At 43.1% G+C, this 23,477-nt stretch overlaps 1 protein-coding gene across 2 annotated transcripts in view; it reads right to left on the bottom strand.

Moving 5' to 3' along the window:
• Positions 1-23,477, bottom strand: part of POLR3A (RNA polymerase III subunit A) — a 51,268-nt gene that overhangs the window by 20,826 nt on the left and 6,965 nt on the right. Inside the window, exons 7-22 of one of the 2 annotated variants that reach the window (XM_053388143.1) lie at positions 23,023-23,185; positions 21,772-21,908; positions 20,885-20,988; positions 19,824-19,965; positions 17,836-17,976; positions 17,116-17,185; positions 15,990-16,117; positions 14,963-15,101; positions 12,006-12,170; positions 10,526-10,698; positions 9,770-9,881; positions 8,535-8,653; positions 5,334-5,471; positions 3,857-4,027; positions 2,754-2,867; positions 2,288-2,323 (exon numbers count right to left, since the gene is read on the bottom strand). In XM_053388143.1, the coding sequence (XP_053244118.1) occupies positions 2,288-2,323; positions 2,754-2,867; positions 3,857-4,027; positions 5,334-5,471; positions 8,535-8,653; positions 9,770-9,881; positions 10,526-10,698; positions 12,006-12,170; positions 14,963-15,101; positions 15,990-16,117; positions 17,116-17,185; positions 17,836-17,976; positions 19,824-19,965; positions 20,885-20,988; positions 21,772-21,908; positions 23,023-23,185 (2,052 nt within the window). The remainder of the gene's footprint in view (positions 1-2,287; positions 2,324-2,753; positions 2,868-3,856; positions 4,028-5,333; positions 5,472-8,534; positions 8,654-9,769; positions 9,882-10,525; positions 10,699-12,005; positions 12,171-14,962; positions 15,102-15,989; positions 16,118-17,115; positions 17,186-17,835; positions 17,977-19,823; positions 19,966-20,884; positions 20,989-21,771; positions 21,909-23,022; positions 23,186-23,477) is intronic. The other variant, XM_053388144.1, reaches the window with a different exon arrangement.

Consider the following 23,477-nt stretch of genomic DNA (forward strand, 5'->3'; position numbering starts at 1 on the left):
AGTTTTGTTTTAGTCTATTGTTGCTTAACTTTTTGTCTGTTTTGTAAACCTTTACTGCGATAATATCATTGTAGGTTTTTCCTACAATCAAGCAGTGTATGAGCTTTATGAAATGAATAAATAGTAAACCTCCAAAACATGTGTTTGTGATGTTCTGTTCTGCTATTGTTATTTATCGTTTGTAGGCTGCTTTGTGGTTCACTTGAATTAAAAGCGGCATAGAAATATGAATCAAATCGACTCAAACAGCTGATGGATCAATATTGACAGGGAAGTAGCCTCATCAGTCAGGCTCCCAAATCCTGTCAGGACCTTGAGGTAAGCAAACTGAAGTCTTTTAGACTGGGGCTCTGTTTCTCCAGCTGCACTTCAGTGAACCTCTCCTGCTTTTCCTGATTACAGTGGAACCTCGGGTTACGTACTGTCCTCCTTACGAATGCTTCGGGTAATGAACTCTGCTAACCCGAAAGTAAATACCCCTAGTTGCGAACTTTGCCCTGGGATGCGAGTGGAAGTTGCACGCTGGTGGCATGGCAGCAGCGGGAGGCCCCATTAGCGAAAGCGTGCCTCATGATAAGAATGGTTTCAGCTTAAGAACAGACCTCTGGAACGAATCAAATTCGTAACCGGAGGTACCACTGTATTCTGAAGTTACTTCTTGTAGTCCACAAAAAACTTTTCTTGACACAGCAGGACTTTTGAGGGTGAGATGGGAGTCCCCGGGACTCTGGAAGGTGGCTTGGGTGGTGCAGAGCAGAACAGCATTCAGGGAGAGGGATTACTAGATCTGAATGAAAGGAGGAAAGTTCATGAAGGTGTGTTGTCCAGTGCCTTATTGATCCTTGTGTTGTGGGGCGATTCCCAAAGGTTGGAGAACTGAGGGGTTGGCAGTGGAACCAAAGGGCTGTCCAAGAAAAATTAAAAAATAGAGTGCGAGACTGGCTCCATTATTACCAAATAATGGAGGCATATAATTTGGACAAAAAACTTGGCTTCCAGGTGGAAAAATCAAAATTGGAAACAGAACTGTTAGACTCCAAAACTAAGAATTTGTCAAGAATGTATAACTTGCTGTTGAAATGGAACACTCAGGATGAAACGGTGAAATCTGTTATGATTAAATGGGCACAAGATGTTGGACACAACATTATGATGGCTGACTGGGAACAGTTATGGACCACAGGTATGAAGTTCACGGCATGTAATGCCCTAAGAGAGAATATAATGAAAATGATATACAGGTGGTACATGACACCAGTCAAGCTTGCGAAAATTTATCACTTGCCCGATAATAAATGTTGGAAATGTAAAGAGACTGAAGGTACATTTTTTCACCTTTGGTGGACATGCCCAAGGATCAAGGCTTTCTGGGAGATGATCTATAACGAAATGAAAAAGGTATTTAAATATACCTTTCTGAAGAAACCAGAGGCCTTTCTCCTGGGCATGGTCGGCCAATTGGTGCTAAAGAAGGACAGAACTTTCTTTATGTATGCTACAACAGCAGCAAGAATACTTATTGCAAAGCATTGGAAGACACAAGATTTACCCACGCTGGAAGAATGGCAGATGAAGGTGATGGACTATATGGAACTGGCGGAAATGACTCGCAGAATCCGAGACCAGGGAGAAGAGTCGGTGGAGGAAGATTGGAAGAAATTCAAAGTTTATTTACAGAAGCATTATAAGATTAATGAATGTTAGAATGATGTTGGAATGAATTCATGTGATTTTAGCAGAAATGTCACAAAGATTTAGAAAAAACAGACTGTTAATTGGTGAAAGGAGGGAAAGTAAACTTATATTAATATCAAGATAAATTTACAGGACAAAAATTTGAAAAGAGGGAAAGGACTTGCTGAAATGGATAACTGACTTAGAATACAAAAAGGGAGGTGTGAGGAGGTCAGGGAAATAAGCTAATGAAAGAAAACAAATGGGAAGAGTTGCCGTATTTTTTCCTTGATTTTTCTTTTTGTTTAATGGATTTTAATTCTTTGTTTTTTCTTTTTGATCTTTTTTCTTTTTTTATTTCATCTTTTTTTGTTTAAAAGGATGTTTTTTTTGATGTTTCTTTTTGTACTTTAAAAAACTTTAATAAATATTTTATAAAAAAAAACAAAAAACAAAGGGCTGTCCAAGAACGGTGGCAAGAGGGAGGTGGTGGATGGAAGTTCCAGCACCAATGAACAATTACTAACTGGGGGTTAGTAATACAAAACAGTTTCAATTCCAGAAGCGTTGCCACTATAAAGTTCTACATAGTGCACACACATGCTACAATTACCTCATTGTACACTGCATAACCTGTTTCAGTAAACGCCTTCAAGAAAGAACAGGAAAAAAACAAAGTAATAGGTATTTTGCTGTTATTGAAATAAACTATTCATAGGATAGCACACGTTAATGCACTTTCTGAACCAAATCCCTGCTACTGCAAACCAATAATTATACCAGTCATGGAAAATCAAAGCAACAGAGTCCTGGCTCATATTTACAAGAAAGTGCTGCCTTTAAAAGTGAATATTTAGGCACCTCATCAGTTCCTAACTGGCAAATAAAAACAATTCCTCAGAAGGCAGTGCACAAACACCTGCATTTTAACCCAAAATCTGTCTATTTAACAACTGAGATGGTGCTACTGAAGCAGAAAACAGGTAAGATTACTGAATCGTGCTGCTTTGTGTTCTGGGGAGAGCAGTTTGTAAAGGACTAATGATCGTGAGAAAAAGAAAACGATGCAAAGACATCACCTGTAGGAAGCTGTCCTGGCAGCAAAGGAATTCGTTCTTCTTCATGATGGATTCAGCAGTTAACACCAATTCATTTTTACTAAGTGCTGGCTCACTTCGGCTTGGATACACTGCCTTAAACAACAAAGTAGTACACAGACACATTACAAGGGCCTTTTCAATTTAATTCCTTCAGACAATTTAATATGCTTTCAAACTGGATGTGCCCAACTCCCCTCCCGCTTTTTAATCAAATCCTATCATTTAGGGCAAAAAGCCCAATTCTTACAAAGACCCCCAGTCTCCATTAGAATCGTATAATTGTACAGCTGGAAGGGACCCTGAGGATCAGCCCCCCTGAAATGCAGAAATATGCAGCCGTCCTACACAGGGAATCGAACCTGCAACACTGGTGTCAGTAGACCCACACTCTAACCAACTGAGTCATCCAAGCTCAAAGACAGATGGAAGAAAACAGATACAAGATTAAGAATTCTGTAGCATATTTAATTGGTAGATGCTGAAACGAGGACTGGAAGGTCCATTCACTAAAATCCAACAGGAAGATTTCCTTCAAGCTTTGTAGTGAAGGAATGACCTTGGCTGTTCCAGTGGAGTAGGGATGACATGTCTAGGTCTTATCTTACGTCCTGACCACACTCTGACGCACAGACCTAGTCCGGGGACAGGGCCAGAGTGTGTTCCTGGAGATGGTGACCTCTTGCTCCAAGATAAGAGTGTAGGAAGGAAAACCCTTTTATGGTCAGGAGTACAGGAAGGAAATCCCTTTTATGGTTAAGAGTGCCGGAGCAGGAACATCTGTGATGTCAACCTGCGTGTACAAGCTGACGTGGCTGGATTCCAGGGGAAGGGGGAGAGGGTGCCTGGAGGATATATATACTGCATGAAATTTCTCATTTCTTTGGACTTGCTGCAGACTGACCATGCAAGTGCCTTTCTGCTGCTCCGGAGAGCAGAAATAAAGAACTCTTTCTCTGAACCAACCCTTGGTGTCATTTGACTTCCTTCCTCCCGTCCGGGAGCAACGCAGAGCCCACCAATCGGTAAAGTCTAATAAGGCTACAGTAGTATGTTGACATTTATTGATATCATTTTAAACTTACTCTGATGTTGTCCAGGACACGCTTGAACTCCAGAGGTTCATCTTTTCCCTCCATAGCTGCAGGATCTAAGCCATCTCCGCCATAAATGAACTGTATGATGTCACCGGTAGAACTCCTGACAGTCAGGTCATACTGTGAGCACAGATCTTCAAGCGATTTTACCAGCCGTCTCTGGGAAGCAAGGGAAGACAACTCCTTCAGGACCAATCTAGTAATGCAGTTTACAAAACTTCTAAAATGTGGGTGGGGTGGCCAATTCGCACTATCAAACGCAGGATGAGCAACTGTGCTGCATTTTGAGAGTCATTACAGGTCTGGAAATATAACCCGTGGTGTAATAAATAGGAACCATTGCAGTCCAGTACACTGAAAGTCCCCCTCCATTTGAATCTTTTAAGGGAACATTTCAAACACTTAATATTGCATTAAAGGCATTCAAGGTACAATTCTTGAGGTCTTACTGCCTGGTTTGGCTTGGATAAATCTCATTATATGTTCTTTATCAAAGTCTCAATTTTTAAAAAGCAGATTATTTGAAAAAAATGCATTCCATCCCATATTTCTAAGCATTGAAGCCTGTAGAAGGGATGAAGGCAGAAACAAGTCATATTTTAAAGTATGATGGGTTTTTTTGGGGGGGGGGGGATAATCTGGAGTTTTGAGCTCCTTTGCTATGTAGAATTCAGCTGATGAGACAAAAATCCTCTCATATGAAACAGGCTCACACAGGTTTTGAAATGACCACTTAGCTGGTTAGCTGCAAATAGAAAGAATTGACTCCAAGCAACCAGACAGAAAAAATGGATAAAATGAAAGGAGTGTGGTCTCTTTCTTTCTAGTCATGAACACGTTACATGTGTATTAACACTGGTGAATGTAGACAGCTTGGAATAAATGTTTGCTGTTTTTGCAAGGCTCCCCCTCATGGTAAAAAGACAAATCGGACATACAGTGGTAACTCGGGTTACATACGCTTCAGGTTACATACGCTTCAGGTTAAAGACTCCGCTAACCCAGAAATAGTACCTCGGGTTAAGAACTTTGCTTCAGGATGAGAACAGAAATCGTGCAGCGGCGGCGTGGCGGCAGCAGGAGGCCCCATTAGCTAAAGTGGTGCTTCAGGTTAAGAACAGTTTCAGGTTAAGAACAGACCTCTGGAAAGAATTAAGTTCTTAACCCGAGGTACCACTGTAAAGGGAAGACCCACAAAATTTCCTACAATTGCAATATACATCTACAGATACAGGAATCTTTCTATAGATGTAGTATAGACATTTCTAGAGATACAGAATTCCTTCTTCATCATCAGAATTGAACCTCAAGGAAGAATGAGGCCACAAACTGGGAGAGGAATGCTAGTTATTTTCTTGACTTCGGTAAGGTAAACGAACCTTTACATGTAACGGATAGGAATTGCTCATGAGTGTTCTGCTACACTAACACGGTCTCCTCCCACAGCAAAGTATCCTCAGGTTACCTGCATGTATCCCGTTTCAGCTGTTTTTACAGCAGTATCAACCAGGCCTTCTCGACCAGCCATGGTGTGGAAGAAAAACTCCGTGGGCGTCAAGCCAGAATAGAAGCTGTTGGCAACAAAACCTTTCGCTGCTGGAAGCTACAAGAGGGGAGAAAAAGACCTGAAATGTGCTGCAGTAGAAAATGCACTCAGAGTCAGTGAGGTGCAGTAGCCAATAATGTCCAAGTAGGACCAGGGAGACCCAAGATACAAAACTATGAAGCATCCCGGGTGATGTTGGGCCAGTCTCTCACTCCAACCTACCTCTCAGGGTTGCTGTGAGAATAAAGCAAGAGCTGGACAACCATACATGCCACCTTTAGCTCCTTGTTAATTATATAGAAATTATAATAAAGAAACATGCAGACCATGAGAACACTGACTTCAGACTTCATATACCGTATTTTTCCATGTATAAGGCAACCCCTATTTTTTGGGAGATGTGTGTGGCGTTGTGGTCTAAACCACTGAGCCTCATGGGCTTGCTCATCGGAAGGTCGGTGGTTTGAATCCCTGCGATGGAGTGAGCTCCCGTTGCTCTATCCCAGCTTCTGCCAACCTGGCACGTTGAAAGCATACCAGTGCAAGTAGATAAATAGGTGCTGCTGCAGCAGGGAAGGTAAACAGTGTTTCCGTGCACTCTGGTTTCCATCATGGTGTTCCGTTGCGCCAGAAGCGGTTTAGTCATGCTGGCCACATGACCCGGAATAACAACAACAACACAACAATTTATTATTTTTACCCCGCCCTTCTTGCTGGGTTTCCCCAGCCACTCTGGGCGGCTTCCAATTGAACACTAAAATACAATAACCTATTAAACATTAAAAGCTTCCCTAAACAGGGCTGCCTTCAGATGTCTTCTAAAAGTTTGGTAGTTATTTTTCTCTTTCACATCTGGTGGGAGGGCGTTCCATAGGGCAGGTGCCACTATTGAGAAGGCCCTCTGCCTGGTTCCCTGTAACTTGGCTTCTCGTAGTGAGGGAACTGCCAGAAGGCCCTCAGTGCTGGACTTCAGTGTCCGGGCAGAATGATGGGGGTGGAGACGCTCCTTCAGATATACTGGACCGAGGCTGTTTAGGGCTTTAAAGGTCAGCACCAACACTTTGAATTGTGCTCGGAAACGTACTGGGAGCCAGTGTAGGTCTTTCAAGACCAGTGTTATATGGTCTCGGCGGCGTTTCCCAGAAAGCTGTCTGTGGACAAACGCCTGGCTCCCTTGGCCTGAAGCGAGTTGAGCGCCACAACCCCGTAGTCGCCTTTGACTGGACTAAACCGTCTAGGGGTCCTTTACCCTTTTACCTAATTTTTTTTAATCCAAAATTTAAAAATCAGGCCAGAGCCAGAACTACCTGCACCAGAGCCCAAACCCCTGTGCAATCACAATCTGTGTATAAGACAACCTCCAATTTTTGACTAATGTTTTTAAGCAAAAAAACAAAACAAAAAACATCTTATACATGGAAAAATACAGTATTACAGGTACGATAATAATAGCTATTATCTTTACAGCTATTATCTGTACCTCTTCAAGAAGTGCTGCATGAACAAATGAAATTATGAGCTCTAGAAAATGTGAGAACTCATCTCCTAGGAGGGCCAGCGAGGTCAAGAAAGGATGGAGGGGTGGCCCTTTTGCACACAGTAAAATATCCTATAGTAAAAGCTCCACTCTTACCAAAATATTTCCTACAGGTTAACAGTTGTTCACAGAATTGCTTTCCATAGAAACGATCCAGCGTGATTGCTGAACTTCTTGGAATTCCTTCGCCACAGGCCAATTCCCAACATTTACGTCCTGTATTTACTCCTTACACCAAGGGTGGAGAACTGATGGCGCTCCAAATGTTGCTGGATTCCAGCTCTCATCGGTCCAAGCCAGCATGGCCAAGGGTGAAGGATGAATGGATTCCAGAATATCTGGCAGTACCTCCCCCTCCAACTTCCTTGCTTTTAGTTCACCAATTCCTGGTTGTCTCTAGAGGATTCCTATTCCAGTACAGTGGTGCCTCGCAAGACGAAATTAATTCGTTCCGCAAGTTTTTTCTTCTTGCGAGTTTTTCGTCTTGCGAAGCACGGTTTCCCACAGGAATGCATTGAAAATCAATCAATGCGTTCCTATGGAGACCGTCCGGGGACAGAGGGGAAGCGCCGCGCGCCTTCCCCTCTGTCCCCGGACCTGTTTTAAAGCAAGGGGCAGCGGGGAGAAGATTGCTTCTCCCCATTGCCTGCCCCGCAATCTCCGGGGACAGAGGGGAAGGCACGCGCGCCTTCCCCTCTGTCCCCGGACCTGTTTTAAAGCAAGGGAAGGGGCAGCGGGGAGAATCGCTTCTCCCCGTTGCCGCCCCTTGGTTCAAAAGGGGTCCGGGGAGAGAGGGGAAGGCGCGCGTGCCTTCCCCTCTGTCCCCGGAGATTGCGGGGCTGGCAACGGGGAGAAGCGATCTTCTCCCCGCCGCCCCTTGCTTCAAAAGAGGTCCGGGGACAGCGGGGAAGACGCGCTGCGCTTCCCCGCTATCCCCGGAGCTTGCGGGGCAAGCTTCGTTTTGCGAAGCAAGCCCATAGGGAAATGCGTCTTGCGAAGCGGCTAAGAAAACGAAAAACTCCTTCGTCTAGCGAGTTTTTCGTCTTCCGAGGCGTTCGTCTTGCAGGGTACCACTGTACAAGAAGCCACAGGCCTCTCTGCTTCCCGGGAGTGGGAAAGAGAACTAGCTATAATAGGCAACACAGAGGAGGAGAATGCTCTAAATTTGATGCCTGCCAACTTGCGGCTGGGGAGAAGGAAGAGGAGCGAGAGGGAGAAAAGACCAAGATCTGGGCAAGTTGCCCACTGGAACTGTTACATCCTTATGGAATTAAACTCCAGTGGTCTAAAGCAAACGACTCAGCTTGTTCAATTGAATTAAGAGCAAATTATTTCACATTATCATGTCTTGGTCCTTGTAGCAACCCTATGGGGTAGGTCATTTGTATTATCCTCAAAGGGCAAGGAGGGAGGGAGGAGCAGAGAGGGAGGTTTTCTCAAGGCCAACTAGTCTGTGAGTTCGCAGCAGTCAAGATTTGAACGGTTCAGACATTACATCGCACCAGAAATTCCGTCTTCATTTAGTATTCAAACCCACACCTCCCCATTTCATAAGGTTGTTTAGGTCCCGGAATGCTATTCACCTTGGAATGCTTCTTAAAATGAGGCAAGGATCGGTTCTCAAAGCCGTCAGGCACGCGTGAGCCACTGATAGCCTGCTGTCCTACGCAAGCAATCATCTGGGAGATGTTAATGAAGGAGCCTAAAAAGACAAAGAAGAGGTAGGTCACATCTTGCCTCATGTTCCAAAGCAGCATACTGTGATGGAGATCTGCCCCACTCTACTTTATTTGTATGTGCAAATTCGCTTTTTAAAAAAACAAAGTTCTATTAAAACTTTTCATGTTACAACAAAAAAGACAAACTAATCTAAACCAAAACTGGTTAAAAAAATAAAAGAGAAAAGAGAATGTGCATGCACATTTTCAAAATCTGGAGCGGATTACGAGGGTGTGCAAGAGAGCGCACAAAATTTCTGTGGCACAATTGAAGTGGCAGCACTGGATACAACCCACTGTAGAAGTGCCCCATTATTTATGAATCACGTTGGGCTTGCATTTAATGTAGATCTGTGCAAAAAGCTTTAGTATTCATTACCTTTTAAAAAAAACACACACGAAGTGCCCAAAATGGAATTCTTACCCTATCAGAATGCCAACAGGGAGCATTGGGTTTGATTGAATCCTCACATAGGAAGGGCTGGCACTCGCCAGTTCAACCAGAGCTGGAGAACCAGTTTGCAATGTTGCATGGGCAAAAAAAAAAGCAGACACAATTCCCACTCATACATGACAGCCCAATGAATTAAGAACAATCTATCTAGAGTTGGACAGAGAGCAAACAACTGAAGGGAAAATTAAGATGCAGCTGCTTGGTCTTTAAGCAACTGTGCTATGTAGGAGGTACAGAAATGACGTGGGAAAGTTTCCAATTTAAAATGTGGTGCTGCCATGTAAAAACCAGAAGCAAAACTTACCTGTGTAGTGTTCATGCTGCTAGCATGCCATTTAAGCCAGCCTCCACAATGCACTAACATTGGCATGCCAGTACGATCTTTGCCCACGCCACTGATCTTTGGTTGCACCAACAGGCAATGCAACTCAGATTCAAATAGATGCTGGTCATATGGGCTGTCTCAGGTTCAAAGACCATCTGCATGCACTTGGAATTACATCTAAACCTGAGCTTCCTGTACTAGATCCAAGTGTTGTCTGAACCACAACCATAACCTTTTGCCACCTTCTTTATTTATTGGCAACAGAAAAATTAGAATGAGTGGGCAGCAGCCATTTGTTTTCTAAAGTCCTTATGAGCTTACCTTTTGAACCACAAAGAGCCATGACGAGGGGGCTGTTACTCTTGTCTAGTTCTCGAAGGCAGGCACTGCCAGCATGATCTCTGATCACAGACAGCTCTTTCAGAATCAGCGCCTGGGAGGAGACTTACAATTAATAAGCTGACCATTTCAAGAATTCACCTAAAGAGACTGTTGCATCTTAGCAAATTCTAACGACCAAGAAAAAGCAGAGTGTCCCAAATGAAAGGTCTGTAGGCTGATCATTGCAACAACAGACACAAGACCAAGAATTTTGTCAAACTGACGAACATGCTGGCTTTCTGTGGGGGTTTGTCCTAGCCTGGCCCCTTTGGTGCCTCAGAAGACACAGAATTCAGGGAGGCCAGAAATTGCCTCTTTCTTTTTCTTGCACTTATTGCTGTTGGGAGGTGCCTGTTCCCTGGGTAGGGGGAACCCTATATTCAACCATCAGGAGATAGGAGGGTTCACCTATAGTGAAGCGAGAAGAATAAGTGGCAATCTTTCCCTGGGGACAACCTTGGGAAGATTAAGATTCTGATTCAGCAAATTGATTTACTGTGATTTGGCCACTTGAAATGTGGCCCGTCTTCACATTTTGGGACTGTTTGGCCAAATCACAGCAAATCAATTTGCTGAATCAGAATCTTAATAGTTATGCTTCACCCTTGAGAGGGTAAATAAGCAAACAGCACACAACATGACTTCTGATTCATTACTAAGAATGAGTAATTCTCTATCAGATGGTATACAACTCACCTCTAATGTCTCTTCTGCTGTACAGCCAGGTTGCTGCTGCAGTTTGCCAGTCTTCAAAGCGTCAATATATTCATCACATTTCTTGTACCCAGCATTCAGAAGTTCATACTTTGCCTTCAGCAGCCCCTGTCCTGGAGTCACATCGCCAATTCCAATTGAAAATCCTCGATTAGCTAAGTGTTTGGAAACAACAGCCAAATGTACACATCAGCTCACTGCGTGCCACACAGAAAATTTTATCCGAGGTTGCTTTTGTACTCAGGGTTTAACTTCTTATCCATGCAAGATATGTTTAGATTTTCCTAAAACTAGCAGAACTAGCTTTAAAAAGCTTTTTAGTAAATGGTCTTGCTGGTTTGTGGTACATTTTGACATTGTGTGTTCTCTTTGGGCCTTTCCAGAGAATAAATTGACAGGCATGGTTATGGCTTATGTGCTCACTGCACAGGACCCAGACAATTTTTGTTGTTGCAAGGCCAGTACTTTTCCTGCACTCAAATTGATTATCGTGTCACTGGGGTGTGGGTGTGTGACAAGTGGCATCTATTGGAACGCGCCTGTGGCATCACTAGGGACGAACAACAACTACCTTCTTTGCACAATGCCTGTGCCGTTTAATGACACTTTAAAAAAAAGTTACCCAGCCCTAAGCTCCACCATGCCATGGTCCCAGTGAATTCAGTGAAGAGGGAGACACAAATTCCAGACCTTAGTATTGACTCCAGTTTTGACTAGGAAGTGTCATCTGTGGAGGCTCTTCTTAGAACTATTGTGGTATACTGGTTACAGTGTCAAAATTAGGACGATCTGGGTTCAATTCCTCATTCAGGCATAAAACTCAGAGGATAGCTCAGTCGATATTTCTCAGCTAATCTTCCTCTCTGGGTTGTTGTGAGCATAGATAAGCAGGGTGGGGAAGAACTGTGCACCACATTGCCCTGAGCTCTTTGGAAGGTGCCAGGGAACTGCCATCGGCTCAGAGGCGAGAGGGCAGATGGATTACAGAGAGCCTCCAAAAATTGTGGGAAGCAGCACTTCCTCAGCGGAGGAAGGAAGCCATGCCTCTAGTGGGGAAGAGCTGCAGGGCTCGGAGGATGCAAGACAGTGCCAGGACACCTTGCCTGAGCAAAGCGGGGCTGAGGGAGGTCCCCCTTTACCCAAGCCTTCCTTGCACAGTAGGCTTTCGCGCAGAGAGGGGAGGCTTCGGCTGGGGGTCAAGAAACTACTCTGCTGGGGAAAGTTTAAGGACCGCCCACTCTCAGATTCTGCTAGTGATTGAGCAAGACATGGAATAGAGGCGTTCTGCATTGTAAATGTTTTTGCACCAATAATAAAGCCTTTGAAAAGACCAGTGAGGGATCTTGCCTGATCGCTCTCGAGCAACCACACTGATAGGCATAACAGAAGGAGTGAGGGATAGAAACACAGTGCAATAAAAAATGAATGAAATTACCAGAAAGCCACTTTTCAAGGTACTTACAGAGGTAGACGGGAGCAAGTCTGGCTAGCCGTGACATCGCATCAGCTGCCTCCACTTGTCCCCAATCTCTCAGCAAAATGTAGAAGATATTATTCTTGGATCCAGACCCTAAAGTTCCTTTGTCCATGCTGCCAGCCATCAACTCACTATTGTGGATTGCAACGTCTGGGAAAAAACGGCAGAAGCTTGTCAACCTAAGCTTCCCGTTTTCAGCTTTTTCAGACTCACGACCACTTTTAGCCCCAACATAGCAACATTTCATCCCTTCTCTTAAAGATACTCTTCTCAAAATAATGGTGGCAGGGCTACTTATGTAGCCCAGTGTACATTAGGGCATTACCTGGTTGTGGTTCCTGGTTTGCAAATGGGAAAAACAGTGCTTTAACACACCCAGAAACCTATACGGTAGATGCAGAAATGCTGAGAACTCAAGTTGTAAGACGGGGAGGGTGGGTGGTAGAATCCAAGCATATTTCAGTCATTTCATATTTTGTAACAGTTTAAGGCCACCAGGGCATATAAACAAACACAAATTCTCAACCACGAAGGTCATGGGACCTCTTACAATTAAAACTAGCTACAAGAATAAATCCAGAAACTGAAACAAGGACAGAGACATAACTGAGCACAGTCAAACAAGAGCCTGGCTTTCTGTATGGGAGCCATAATTCTCAAACAAGGGGATTCCTTTTCTTACTCTGACATGTCAAGGACTGCAAAGCTAAAGCTAGCTTTGCTAATTTAATAGACAAGACAAGCAGGACTGTCTCTTCATTCAACATACACCTATAAGATGGATGTGCATTTTCGCCTGGGGTCTACAGCATCCTTCAAAGGACTTTCTGCTTCAGCCACAAACAATATTGAGCTGTGGGCGTCCACACCTTCCTTGGGAACATCTGCTTTTGGGCAGCAAGAAGACTTTCAAAGCGAGTCTAAGCAGTATTTTCTACAACAAAAGGCCAATCAAGTAAACCTCTCCTTGTAGAACATGCTGCAAGCATTTGCCCAAATCGAGTTAACCTCATAAACACTGTTCTCATTCCAAAAATAATCTAGGAACTGTTTAACAGTTTGATTTCAACTAGAACAATGGTTTGAGGTTAAGTTAGTTTCAGAAATTAAAACAACCCTCCCCACAAAGTCAGATTGCTCAAGTTTTGCCCAATGTTCAGCTCCTATGAAAGGAACATTCTGCACTGCACTTGCCAGTGATAATTTTCCTTAGAAATGACAGCTCTCAAGTAATTTCTTTTCTAGTTGCAGATGCTTCAAGGCAGGCCAAAAGATACTTGTACCACTTGAGGACCATTCGTTCACTATGTATGGGAGCCACTTTGGTGCAAACTATTCTCTCTTTTTTAACTGCAGAAACCAAAACGGCAGAGGCTTGTGAACGCTTGGAAACTGACGTGGTACAGAAAGAGTTTGATCCATTTCCCTCTATCAGCCAGCGAATTCCTTAAGTTGTGTTATGTACACAAAGTTACTTTCTTTGGTCTGCTGAAAACATCTCACCTGTCCCGAATAAAATAATAATTTTAAAAGGTCCTTTGAAGATATACTATCACTTGCTACCTTAAAAGCACAATTCTTCTTTCTTTTTTCTTATCATATGTGGTGGTCTTGTGGTAAGGTTAAGGCTTACTGGGAAATGATATACAATGAAAGGAAAAGGATGTTTAAAATAACATTTGTTAAAACAAACAAAGAAACCAACCCAGAAGCTTTTCTCTTGGGAATTATGGAGACAGCACTACCCAAACTGTATAGAAATTTATTCATGTATGTGACTACAGCAGCAAGAATGTTACTTGCCCCAAAATGGAAAGAAGCAGAAATCCCAGCAAAGGAAGAATGGATACAACAACTTATGGAATATGCAGAAATGGCAAAACCTACCAGAAGAATAAGAAATCAAGATAACAAACTTTTTATAAAAGAATGGAAATGGTTTATTGAATATTTACAGATAAACTGTAAACAGATAAAAACACTGGCAGGATTATTGTAATAACCTGCAGTTTCATAACAGTATATATTTAAAGAAGATGAATAAATGAGCAAGTTAATTTGGATATGCAGGAGATATTAAATAAATTTAAGGAATCGCAGAAACAGGGAGAAGGAAGCCAAGTTTTGAAACGTCAAAATGATAGTAAAATTAGTGAAATGTATAAATCTGAAAAGTATTTTCGGTCAACTCCAGGCTTGACTACTGTAATTTGCTCTATGCGGGGCTGCCCTTGAAGCTGTCCCAGAAACTCCAGCGGGTACAGAATGCTGCAGCGAGGCTCCTCACAGGGAGATTTAAGGCTCCTCAGATTTAAGGTGCTGGTTTTGAACTTTAAAGCCCTTCACGGCCTAGGACCCTCGTACCTACGGGACCGCCTCTCCTGATATGCCCCATGGAGGACCTTAAGGTCCATAAAGAGCAACACTCTAGAGGTCCCGGGCCCTAAGGAAGTTAGATTAGCCTCAACCAGAGCCAGGGCCTTCTCAACACTGGCTCTGGCCTGGTGGAACGCTTTGTCTCATGACACCAGGGCCCTGCAGGATCTGATTTCTTTCTGCAGGGCTTGTAAGACAGAGTTTTTCCATCTGGCCTTTGGCTTAAAATCAGTTTGATTCCCTCCCCCTCTTTCTTTTTCCTTTCTCCTCCTGTGAAGAGGCTGCATCCTAATGTTTTAATGTTGTATTTTAAACTTTTTAAATTGTATTTTAATCAACTTGTTTTTATTATTGGTTGTTAGCCGCCCTGAGCCCGGTCTTGGCTGGGGAGGGCGGGGTAGAAATAAAATTATTATTATTATTATTATTATTATTATTATTATTATTATTATTAAGATTTGAAGAAGAAGAAGAAGAAAGCACAAATCTCCAATAAACCCAGTGGCCAGTAAGTATGTCAGAAGTTACAGTTGCCAAGTCTCAGGCTTCCCCACTCCTCCACTTACAGGAATCGTTGCTGCACAAGTCTTCTCCCTTGCCACAATACTGCTTGCCCTTGGTTCGAAGGTTGGCTTTGACAGGACAACTGTCACTAGGCTTCAGAATGATACCGAAGACCTGCTTTCCTGTCCACAGGGTTACAGGCTGGAAGAGGACAAAGGATTATGAAGACAAGCAGAAAAGCTTCCACTAAAGTTATAGAACTAAAACATGCAAAAACATACGTTAGGACTCCCAACCACTCTTCCACTTCTTTTCAACTATTCCAGCTCAAGGAGCAACATGTAGCTCAGCCAGTAGAGGACGAGACTCTTAATCACAGGGTTGTGGGTTCGAGCCCCATTGGGCAAAAGATTCCTGCCCTGCAACGGGTTGGGATAGATGACCTTTGTGGTCCCTTTCCAGTTCTTCAATTCTATGATTCTAAGCAATGGGATGGTGCCACGGTTTCAATCTCTACCAATTAAATTGATTGAACCAATCAACTGAAGCTTTAATCACAGATTAAAACCTGCCCTTTGTTCAATCCATGAGGCAGAGGTCCAAAGATACAGCCACACAAATATGTCTGCTCCCTTCCACCAAATGGAAGAAGACCCGTCTCTTTGTAATCAGAATTTGCAACCAAGCACTGCAGAGATGGTTCATTTAATGGGGAAACCCTTATGGTTATCCTTTCACCAGTAAGAATTACATCGATAACTGAAGCAGCGTGTGCTCAGCTGAAGTCAACAGAAATTTTTATCTGATTCTTCTGCAACAGACATGGCAACATTCATTTTTGAAGCCCAACATGGTGTATTAACTGCAGTGTAACACATTTAGTGTCACAGGGGAGACAGATGTGTTCAGCTATTGTCCAGTTTGAGATTTTGCCACCCTCCAGAAAGGCCTCTTGCCCTTCCTCAGAGCTTGCCTTTTGATACACTGCACAACACCAGGGAGGCCCGCTCCACGTCCAGGCAAAAGAACCTCACCAATTTATTACTGACTAAACTCAAGTGTGCACTCTTTCTCCAAGACATTCCATACCTTGAGAATTGCTGGCGGCGGGAGGCGAACTTTTATTTTCTCATCCTTGCCAACCAGAATAGAAGCGATAATCTGACAAGCTTTAGCTCGATCGAAGAAAGTGTCTTTGAGGGTGAGGAGGTAAGCCCCTAAAACGAGAAATACAGAACACAACGCAAACACTTCCGTATAAGAGGATAAGCTAGAAAGGGCATTGAGTAACATACGCTATACTGGCAATACATTTAAACGTAATCGGATCACATGGAACTGCAGTGGCGTGAAAGAAAAATGCATCTTAATTATCTGTATTAATATAAATAAAATAATAATAATAATAATAATAATAATAATAATAATAATAATAATAATTTATTATTTATACCCCGCCCATCTGGCTGGGCCTCCCCAGCCACTCTGGGCTGCTTCCATAAAAACCAAAAATACAGTAAAATATCACACGTTAAAAACTTCCCTGAACACGGCTGCCTTAAGATGTCTTCTGAATGTCAGGTAGTTGTTTATCGCTTTGACATCTGCTGGAAGGGCGTTCCACAGGGCGGGCGCCACTACCGAGAAGGCCCTCTGCCTGGTTCCCTGTAGCTTTGCTTCTCGCAATGAGGGAACCGCCAGAAGGCCCTCAGCGCTGGACCTCAGCGTCTGGGCAGAATGATGGGGGTGGAGACGCTCCTTCAGGTATACAAAATGCAGGTTGCATTTTGGACACTAGAAAGGCCAAAAGGTGTTTAAAAAGAGAACAATGAAGGCAAATATTTTACCACATGGCTCTCCTTGTACACATCCTAGAGACAACAAGGCAAAGATTAAGAATATCTCAGCAGTGGCCACACTTAGGCCCAGGTCTTCAGTGAAGAAGTTCCAATACTGATGCAATCTTGCAGTCCATACAGAACCCTCCTTTGCAGAACGTTGGTCACCTCAACACCCATGCATCTCGGTGGCATGCCCAGCAGGGAAAGTGCTCTTCAGAAGAGGCACCACCATGTCAATGATGCCATGTTAATAATTCTTTTTTTGCAAGGAGGTATTATTCTATCATGGATGAGGAAGGAAGATCTAAGACATTTTGAAAACAAATGAGAGTCTCATAACACAGGTAAACACATACTTGACTTCAAATACAGACCTGTAAGGAAATCCTGAATTGCAGCAATAAGGGGCTCTCCATTTCTTGGTGTTACCAAGTTTGCTTTAGTCTAGAGGAAGGAAGATATATTAACTAGGGAAACACGGCACAATATTTCAAAAACTCTTATTATGTACATGATCATACTACTACAAGATCTTTCTACTCCTCCCTGCGACATATATAAACACAAGTTAGATTCCAGTGCATTTTCTTAATGCAATAAATCTGTTTAGGGTTTGATAGGGCTTTACTGCCTAGTCAGTGTAGACATGATTCCATCCTGACGAGATTGTTCTACAAAAGGCATGGGGCCAAATTGTGGCCCACAGGCCAAATCTGGCCCTCAGCAGTTTCTCTGCTGTTTTCTTTTAAGTAACTTTCCTCTGTACTTATCTCCAACTCCCAGTGGCGTAGCGTGGGGGTGCAGGGGGGGCCGGCCGCACCGGGCGCAACATCTGGGGGTTGGGGTTAGGGTGCGCAAATCCACGGGTTAGGGGGCGCAAATTACTTGCCTTGCCCCGGGTGCTGACAACCCACGCTACGCCACTGCCGACTCCTTCCCCTCCCTCACCAAGTGGAAGCATGAAGGAAAGCAGTTAGCAAAATGCAGACTTTGTGCAGTTCTTAAAAGGTTTCAACCAGTAAAAGAAATCAGGCAGCGGGCAGTGAACCTGCCCCATCTCAACAGACAGTAGTATGTAATAATACTTTGCTTACCCCCATCAGAACAAGGGCTTCTGCTTTTGCTTCTTCGGTTTGAGGAAGATGAAGATTCATCTCATCACCATCAAAGTCAGCATTGTATGGTGTACAGACACATTCATTAAATCTGAAAGTCCGGTGCGGTTTTACTCTAGCCTGGAAAAAACATATCAGAAGAAAAAATCCAGAAGAAAAAAATACTGTGTAAAACATACAAGGAATTCAGAACGTATCAACAGTATTTGGAAAACGCTTGGAAAATTTGTGCTTTTGCCTTTACATAATTTCAGTTTTACAAAAAAAGAGAGAGGACTTGCTGCATCAAATGACAAGTTTGTTTCATTTTTGCCCGGCACTGCTGGAGGGTTAAGATAATGTAATGATGTAGGCATTGTGAGCCATAACTTTTCCCAACTCTTAGACAGGAGAAAACATGATGGCATTAGGATATCTGGGCTTGTACCTACAGCACACATCTGGGCTCACACCCTTCCGTCTATCAGGTATAGGGAAAGTCTAGCAAAGACCCACTATATGCATTATCTTAATAATGTAAAGCATATGGTGGGTGTACACATGCAGCAGATTGAGGTGGTAGAAAATGCTGTACCACATCAGACTGCAAGTGGGGAATTACATATTTGAATGTTCCCCCTATGCAAAGGGCTTCTTGCAAGTAGAAAGGTAAAACAGACTGGCCTAGAGACATCCCCCACTCCTACCAAAATGCTAGTTTTATACATGCAGACAGGTTTGGGCGTCTGAACCAGAGAAGCATTAAAAATGTACTCCCTGCTCCTCTGCAACCCAAAGGCGATTTTACTATCTCACTTTGCTGCATACACAGAGCCAGCTTTGAATTTTAGATTTAACTGGCTAACATGGTCCAGAAAGAGAGGTGTGATCACAGAAGGAACTCCTCTGTGAATGACAACTCTTCTCCTGCGAAATGGAGAAGATCCTAGGGTTATTTTATTTATTTAGTCAAAACCTCAAGGCAGTGTGCAATATTAAGAACATAATGCACAACATAATAATAAAATAATAATAACAGCCCCCCCCCCAAACTAACAGGCCATAGATTATTTAATGGCCAAAAGCCTGGGTAAGATGAGTCTTTTCACCTGGTGCCTAAAGACATGTAATATGGCGCTAGGTGAGCCTTTCTGGGGAGAGCATTCCAGATGGGGAGCCACCACAGAAAAGGCCTGTTCTCATGTTGTTGCCCTCTGAATCTCTCAATAGCAGCCAAGTCATGATCATTGCCATATCTGGCTTGAATAATGTTCTACTTAGCTTGGATCTGGGGCAATGGTAGCCATACCACACAGAAGCTGTGTGTCAGGGAACTGCCATCTGAGACTAAGGAGGTGAAAGGGCTCATGGAGGGTGAGAGAGACCATTCAGCGGAGGAGGGGACCAGCAGGGGGAGAAGTGGAGTTCCAAGGGAAAGTGAGTCGGAGGGAGGGCTCAGAGACACTTCAAGCGGGAGCAGCGGGGAGATTTCAGGACCTCCTGTAGGGACACCCACTCCTCGGCGGAAACTGTCACGCCGAGAGTCCAGAAGACGCGTTTCCGTTAAGGAGCTTTTATGCTGGAAGAAGTTCCGTAAACGCCCACTGTCCGATTCAACGAGCGATTGATGGAGTCATGTTTAAGGAGCTCCATCACAGACAGAGGTTTGGGGACTTAGCCAAACTCTGAGGGATTAGGATTTTACGCACAAGCAGCTCATCATCCCATCACACTGTGGAATAGCTACTCAAGTTGGAGAAGGTAGCAGGCCACATGTACTATTTGGATCATGTAAAAATCACACAGATCACACCCAAAGCCTGGCAGGCAGAAATCAGTGATCGTGCTACTTTTCTCTCTCAGAATAATAATACTCTTGCACGAAAGCCTTAAGAACTAAAGAATGTATGTGTTAGGTGACCAATTATGATGATGAACGGTAATAAAAATAAATACGCCCTAGGGAACCACAGCAGTGATATGCTTACTATATGAGCCATGATGCTGAGCTTGTGCAAAGAGGGTTGTCGATTGAACAGGACTATATCGCCATCTATGAGGTGTCTCTCCACAATGTCCCCATACTTCAGTTCCTGAGCCATCTTCTCACGGTTTCCGTATTTCAAAAACCTGGTGGGAGGGAGGGGGAAGAGAGAAAGAAAGGAAATCTATCATAAGAAATAATCAGTCTTAGAGGAAATGATTGTCTTCCAGTTATACAGCTGCTCTTCCAGAGGACTGCTGAGCTTCTTCAGTGATAAGAAAGGAAATCACAGCTGAAAGCTTTTCTGTACCATTTTACAATAGTGAAGGTAACTTTTTAAAGTTAGAGGGAGGGTGAGAATCTACTTGTGCAAACGGCTGCAGAAAACACCAACAATTTACAAAAGTTATGATCATTAAAGAACGCTTAAGACACATGTATGAATAAAGATTTTTGGAAGGGGGGAAAGCATCCATTTTTAGATGCTGCCTACTACAACCCATACATGTGCACTCTCAGAAAGGGCATTCCCTCTTGTGTGAGAAGGAATATATCTTAAGACAGTACTTGTTAGCTGCAGTTTTATAATGACTCACATTATCCAACTCTTGACTTTTGAACCTATGTTGCTCAGTTAACTTGGGGTGTGTTCCTTTGTGCCTTTTTAATTCAGTGTTTTTAAACACTTCACCTATCCACTGAAAGGCTGCAGACCCTAGTGCTAATAATTATGATTATCAGCAGTTCATGGGAGAAAAGCAGGGCACTTAGCTTACCCTCAAAACACTTTTGCAGAAGGCCTATTTTGCACACAGCAACCAGATCAAAATTAAGTTTTGTCCACCAGATGTGCTACTGCTTATCAAGGCAAGTACTTAGTGAATTGTATAAGGAGCAAATTTTGAATGTTTACACAAACAAGACTAGCATCTTAGGCAAGAATCAGTGAAACTGAAAAGGGGGGTGGGGAATCCAGGTAGTATCTCGGTATGTTTAAAACAAGCCCTAAACTTTCAAATCAAGTGACTGAAGTAAAATGAGTCTATTTCAGATACAAGGCCGCACCTTTTCATCTGTGTGTGCCTCTGCTGAATGAAGTTGGCACCAGGATGAAGCTCTGGACCATTCCGAACAAGTTTCCTCATAAAGTCGATGTTAGCTTTATTCACCTGTAATAGGAATGCTCTAGTTAAAAGTGAAAAACTCACACAATTCTTGTGTAGAGCTTTGCCAATAATTTTTGCTGCCCTGGGTAAATCAGTCTTCTCTGTATTATATACTAGGCAGCACAAACAACAACATATTAAACGATCAAGAGTTAAGATAGCATTTTCTCGCTGTTATTTTAAATGCCTGTCACTCCTTTGTAACAGAGATAATACCCCAATACCCTGGGATATCCCTTTACATCACACAACTGACAAGATGCCTCTGTTCTCTTCTTCCGCTTGGTGGTCTCTTCAAGGCATTTTGAAAACAGAAGGGGACACTTCTGGAATTTTAGCACTAGAGAACTTGCTAAGTTCCATGTTTGGGCTAGCCCTATTCTTGTGCACATACTACAACTCTTTTCAAGATTATTGGATGTCATCTATAAAAATATACATATTAAATGACTTTTCAGCTTGGTAAGAGTGCAAGGAGCAGGGGGGAGGGGGGATGCTATTGTGAAGATACCAGATTAGCTTCTGAATTTAAGGAACAGACAACATACAGCTAAATTTCTGTCAGCAGGACATGGGCCTGTCCCTTACATGGAATGATACCAGGAGCAAGTCTGACATCCATCTCTTTCCCAAGTAAAGCCTAAGTCAAAAGGGTATTTAATTCCACTTGGTGATTCAAACAAAGCTTGAGATCTGATCTTGATAGAACCATGTGCAGACTCTCTGGAAGCTACTACAGCAAGGGACTGCACCACACAACAGAAGATTTCATTTTCTCCCAATTACCTTCTCAGGAAATGTTAGTATTTTTGCAACATGAACAGGCACAGCCACTTCATCAATGCGCAGGTTTGGGTCAGGCGAGATCACTGTTCTGCCTGAGAAGTCCACTCGCTTTCCAGACAAGTTTCCTCTAAACCGACCTTAAAGGAAGTGGAGGGAGGCGAGAAAAGAGAGAAAGTTGAAGCTGGTCAAGAAAAAAACACCTCTGATCTTCCACAGAGAAAATAAACTAAAGTTATTATTCTTTATTATTGTTATTTGGTGTTATCAATGTACAGAGTGCTTTATGCAGTTTAAAAAACAAAACAATGTGTTCCTGCTGCAAGGAGGATAGAGTCTGAAAATGTAACCCAGGAATAAGCAATGGGGTAGCTGGGGACGAAGGAAGCAGGAGAATATGCATTCAATTCTGTTGAATATATTTCAGTTCCGTTTCAGTAAGTGATGATGGCAAGAGGGTTAAACCAAAGGCTTCATGGAGAAAGTGAATTTTAAGAAGGTATTTGAAGGACGAGAGAGAGAGAGAGAGAGAGAGAGAGAGAGAGAGAGAAGTGTTGTTGTGCAGATGTTCGTAGAAGAGAGTTTTACACAGGTATAACGGATAACAAAGGTGGAGTTATCTAAGCTAGCAAGTAACAGACCTTTGGATGACTAAGGATTGAGCTGGAAGATTTAATGGCATAGGCAGAGATGTATTGGTATAGGAAAGATGCGAAATTAAGGTGGGTGCAAAACCACGGAGGACATTAGGTATAATGCACAGCAGCCTCTATAGAACAAAATATAGCAGGCTCATTTAGATTTACCAATTACATCAGGAAATAAAAGGGTTAAAACTCACTAGCAAGTGTTAATGTGCACAAATACACTAGTAGCCTGCTGCCAAGATCCTTGACAATCAGTTGCAGAGTCTGCCTGGCAAGCCCAACAAACAAAAGCTACAAAGCACCGTTTGCAATACATGACCCCAGAGGGATAGTCTATCTCCCACTTTCAGCAGTTGGTAACAGAGCTCAACACACAAATGAGTTTGCTCTCATTACTTCCCCCTGAAAACTGCTTTGGGAAGCAAGATAAAAATCCAAGAAATAAATGTAAACCTGAACAGCGTTTGGAAAAGGTTCTGCCACCAGACTCCAGAAAGAGCTTCTGTCAGACTAGCCAATACTGGGGCTATATGGACATGACGTAAGGGGACTTCACATGTTCAAATGTGATAGTAGCAGGAGCCAGAGATTATGCTGAAACACCTACCCTGTTTTCCCTTCAGTCTTTGAACAAAGCCTCGTGTCCACTTCTTGGGTGCCATGTTGAGAGGAATGCCAGAGAGTTCACTATTGATGTACAGAGCGCACTGCAGCTGCAGGAAGTCCCAGTCCTCCATTATCATCTGAGTTTTGGCTCCTGATATTCTATGCTGCCCAACAACAAAACAGCCAATTAAATAAAGGAAATTTCAACAAAAGGAACTCCATAGTTCTAGGGAACATTCGGCAAGTTCTGCAAGGATGTAACGATGTTCTTATGAGAATCACAAATCAAATTTCTTTCACAAAGTTTTATTGCAAAACAAGGAAACAAAAATAACCAGGGTAGTAACCATTTCTGAGCAATTCCGAATATGGATTTCCAGATGTGAACTCAAGATCTGAGAACTAAGAACTTTTACCAGACCAAATGTATTATAGCTGCAGTTGTGATCTTTGATC

The sequence above is a fragment of the Podarcis raffonei genome, chromosome 5, assembly GCF_027172205.1.
Source record: "Podarcis raffonei isolate rPodRaf1 chromosome 5, rPodRaf1.pri, whole genome shotgun sequence".
NCBI lineage: Eukaryota > Metazoa > Chordata > Lepidosauria > Squamata > Lacertidae > Podarcis > Podarcis raffonei.